Here is a 4,091-nt window from a genome sequence, read left to right as displayed (position 1 = left end):
CGTCGTGCGTGCGCCGTGCGTGTAGTGCGTGGTCGGTGCGTGAAGCGCGTACGTACGCGCGCCGCGATTGGTGTGAGCACAGCCTGGTCGGGTTAGGCTAGCTATAGCCTAGCCCGACCAGGCTGTGCGACGGATTGTCTATATGTCTATAGGTATTCTAATCCTAGCAATACCGTTTCTTGGAGCTAGCTATAGCCCTGCGTTATAATTCACGTAACCGTAGGCTACGCAGTAAACTATCCAGATCCAGACTTGCAACTTGCAGTGTTTTTTTTTAATAAAACGCATACCCCATAGGCATGTTATTTCAATAACGGTTCAGGTTATAGCAAAAACTGTAGTACCTCGTTGGGTGTAAGTAACCAACAAAACATGAGCTTTGCCTTTATATAGAAACCGACTTCAGGAATCTCATTTTCGTAACAGAATATAGGTACATAAGAAGTTATTTCAATTGAGATTTTAGCCCCTGCATCGTAAGGGCTGTTAACGGTATGACGCCTTTCATTGACTTTTGAGTTACACTAAGTAATAGAATGAAATGAGATGTAAATTACTCTTTCTCGGAAAATAGCAATCGTTATGTTAGTCCTTGAATGAAACAGGAGGCCCAACCATCTCCAAAGCGGAAGAGAGCGACACGGGGCAGAGGAAGGGGAAGGGGAAGAGGACGAGGAAGAGGAGGCAGGCAAGCAAGTGTGAGCCAAACAGCACAGGCTGTCCAAGATGCCCACACACAGCGAGAAGCAAGGCAGAAATTGCTAGAGGTAAATAGCAACGTATTATAACGTAAATAAACTTAATAGTAACGTTACTAACGTAATATCAATGCATAGTAGATAAAGATGAGCTTCCAAAGAAGTACATTTACATGCTTTATGATTGAAAAGTGCATATCAACTGTTTTTTACTGATTTCCATCCTTGCCCCATGAACACAATATAATACCCTTCTTTGACATAAGACATTTTTCACATATAAAAATTACATTATTTACACATCGCAAAATTGTGTCTAGAATACACAGCATAATCACTTTTTTGCAGACAACAAGTTGTGCATTTATATTTATACTTATACATGAGTACACATTTGAGATTAGCACTACTTATTTTAAAATTTACATAGCGTATCTTTACAACAACCGACTCACTAGTAATGTTAACATAACTATGTAGCAGCAGCTTATTTACAACACACAGAATTACAAATTACTTGCAAACATTTACTAACGAATTGCAGATTTTGTTTCAAAAAGGTGCAGATTTGTATTTACACTGCCAAGGTATACGTGCGGTTGCTCGAAAATTAACTTTATTACTGTGATAAAACTTGCAACATATTAGAATAATACTAATAGACATTTCTTCAATAGAGGAATGCAGAAAAACTGTATTGTTATTTATTAATCAATAGGACCACCTGGAGAGCATGTCCATGGCAGAATCGAGGGCCTTACTGCTAACTTTAGCACGTAAGCATCCTGAGATTCTGCTGTGGACATGCAACCTCCACACACCTGCGCCGGGTGGACATCACCCGACACCATCCGGGGATGCTCCTTCATGGTGCAGGTGTGGCAGCTGCCGAGAAATGCCCACAGAAGTGGAGCGGTGTTGCTGCGGGCATCAGCCGGATGAGTGTTTGTCGAGAGAAGATGTAAGTTTTAATAGTTACCAGAGTTGTTTTTCCCCTTTTTTCCGATTTTTTCCCTTTTTTTCCCCGATTTTTTCCTTTTTTCCGATTTTTTCTCTTTTTTTTAATCAAAACTGGACTCGGACTTTGGTGGTGTGGACTCGGACATGGACTCGGGTGGCGCGGACTCGGACTCGGGGAGTGCGGACTCGACTACAACACTGAATTAGTTACTAAAGTAACGTTATCTGCTTTCCTGAACTTGCATGAATAATTTCACTAATAGTCACACATAAGTCCGCAACAACATTCGCAAAAAACAACAACTTTAGCATGAAACGGGGATTAATCTGTCTTCACGTAGTTTCCCATATCCCTACTTGTAGGTTTACTTTGATTTTTTTTTTACCTTTATATTTTTCACATTGTTGTGCTAACATTGCTCAAAAACTGTACTTCTCTCATTACAGCGTTTGTGTGGAATGGTACTCGACCCCGTCTATTTAGCGGCGTTTGAGCTCTACCGCAGTGATGTGCTTGGGGGATATGAATCGGATCCGGATGATCCATTGAAGCCGAAGCGGCACGCTGCATATCGGCTGTACACTTTACTTCAGCATGGAGTACTCGGCCGATCAATGCGCCGAGTAATTCCATCATGCTGCGTGTGGAGCGTGAGGGATCGATATCCGAACCCTCACGGGGTCTACACCGGCTTTAAAGCAGACCGGTTAGCTTAGCTATTTTGTTGTACCTGTATTACGAGATTTTTGCCAAAAAATATAGCAAACTATACTCTCACCTCACAGCGGATATATCGGTATACGGCAGGAGTAGGTAATAAGGAAGGAGTGTGACATCAATAAACAAGGGAAATTCGTCATTTACTAGCCTTATAATACCTACGATTTACTACGTGTAACTCATCCAACTTGAGCTCAAATCGGACACAGTACATTCGCCGCTAGGCATCGTGCGAATATCGTTTCGCTCCCGTATACGCACTCCGCAATTTCCGCCGATGATAACAGACTATAAACGTACGACACGATTATCCACATTGCCCGCCGAGTTAGCAATAGCGCGTTAGTAGCTGCCTTTGTTTGAATAGAGGCGGGCAATGGATTTGGATTGATGGCGTATACGTTTTAGTCTGTATCTCCGGATTGCGGGTGTATACGAGGAAACGATTTCGCACGATGCTAGGCGAATGTATGTGTACGATTTGAGCTCAAGTTGGATGAGTTACGCGTAGTAAATGCGTAGGTATTATAAGGCTAGTAAATGACGATTTCCCTTGTTTATTGATGTCACACTCCTTCCCTAATTATCTACTCTGTATACGGGAGTCTGTCGTCGGGCGGTCCGTTGCAAAAACTTTGTGTTGCTCACCTTGGATGTGATAGAAGAGGGAGGGGGATATATAAAGCAATATATAAAGAGTATATATGGGAGAACTCCAATTATATAGCATATCTCCCATATGAGTAACAACTGTATTGCAACTTGAAACATGTGGGTGAAACGGTTCTTGAGTTATCCATTGATTTACTATGAGCGACAAGTGCCGCAGAGCGACAGCGCTCAACTAACTGTACTGTAGCCAGGTATTCTTCTAATAACTCGCTGGCAACCGAATCAGTGCGCCCGGTCTGTAACAGGCAAAATAATTGTCAATTACGCAACTTTTTCGAGTGGCAGCATGGTTGCGGGTGTAATGGCGCCGTTCAAATTTCGTAGCGTTGATGTGTAATTAATTATAACAATTAAATTAGGTATCTGGTAAGAAATACGTGTGGGATATGACGATTGTTATACAGTAAGTACAGTTGTATGCAGTAAAAGCCATAAAAATTGTAGGTCACCGCTGAAACAAAAAAGTTTTTCAATCGCTCCGTCAGACCATGTCCTCAGAAAATGTCTAATCTGCCCTGTGTCCCATTGACTTTTGACCTGGGACCTCCAATTTCGGCACAGTGATGGCTTTTCCTACCATGATGCTATACACTGACTATCACGAGCCTAGGTCGAGCCGTTTAGATTTGTGCCCAACTGTTGACGGACGCACGCACGGCCGGACGGACGCACGCACGCTCATCGCGATTCTACAAGCTGCATCTGACTATGTCGGATGAGCTAAAAATTGGGCTATGACTTCCACGACGCATTATGCGAATTGACGAGTTAGACGATGACTACTTATGTGATTTTACTGTATATCCGCTGTGAGGTGAGACTATATTTAGCCCTATTTTTTCCGATTGAGCATTTCTTAGCCATGTCCTTTTACAAATTAAACCTGGACTTATGTTTAAGAACCAATTCATTTAAAGATGTGGCGTGCTAGCCTGCCACAGTTCTGGAAATGTGCCTTGGATCAGACGGTGATAGCTCAATGCTTCTCGTCACCGGCGGTGATCATCACTGATCCTTCTTGCCACTGTATGTACTTGAAG

The 4,091-nt window shown here is 42.6% G+C and overlaps 1 protein-coding gene across 1 annotated transcript in view; it reads left to right on the top strand.

Moving 5' to 3' along the window:
- The window catches only part of LOC106808114, a 19,938-nt gene extending 17,398 nt beyond the window's left edge, over positions 1 to 2,540 (top strand). The window contains exons 2-4 of the mRNA XM_014810689.1: positions 606 to 767; positions 1,417 to 1,659; positions 2,106 to 2,540. Coding sequence (XP_014666175.1) covers positions 606 to 767; positions 1,417 to 1,659; positions 2,106 to 2,375 — 675 coding nt within the window. The 3' untranslated portion in view covers positions 2,376 to 2,540. The remainder of the gene's footprint in view (positions 1 to 605; positions 768 to 1,416; positions 1,660 to 2,105) is intronic.
- Positions 2,541 to 4,091: the final 1,551 nt, after the last annotated feature.

Source organism: Priapulus caudatus, unplaced genomic scaffold (assembly GCF_000485595.1).
Source record: "Priapulus caudatus unplaced genomic scaffold, Priapulus_caudatus-5.0.1 Scaffold254, whole genome shotgun sequence".
NCBI lineage: Eukaryota > Metazoa > Priapulida > Priapulimorpha > Priapulimorphida > Priapulidae > Priapulus > Priapulus caudatus.
This window is presented reverse-complemented; position numbering and strand designations above follow the sequence as displayed.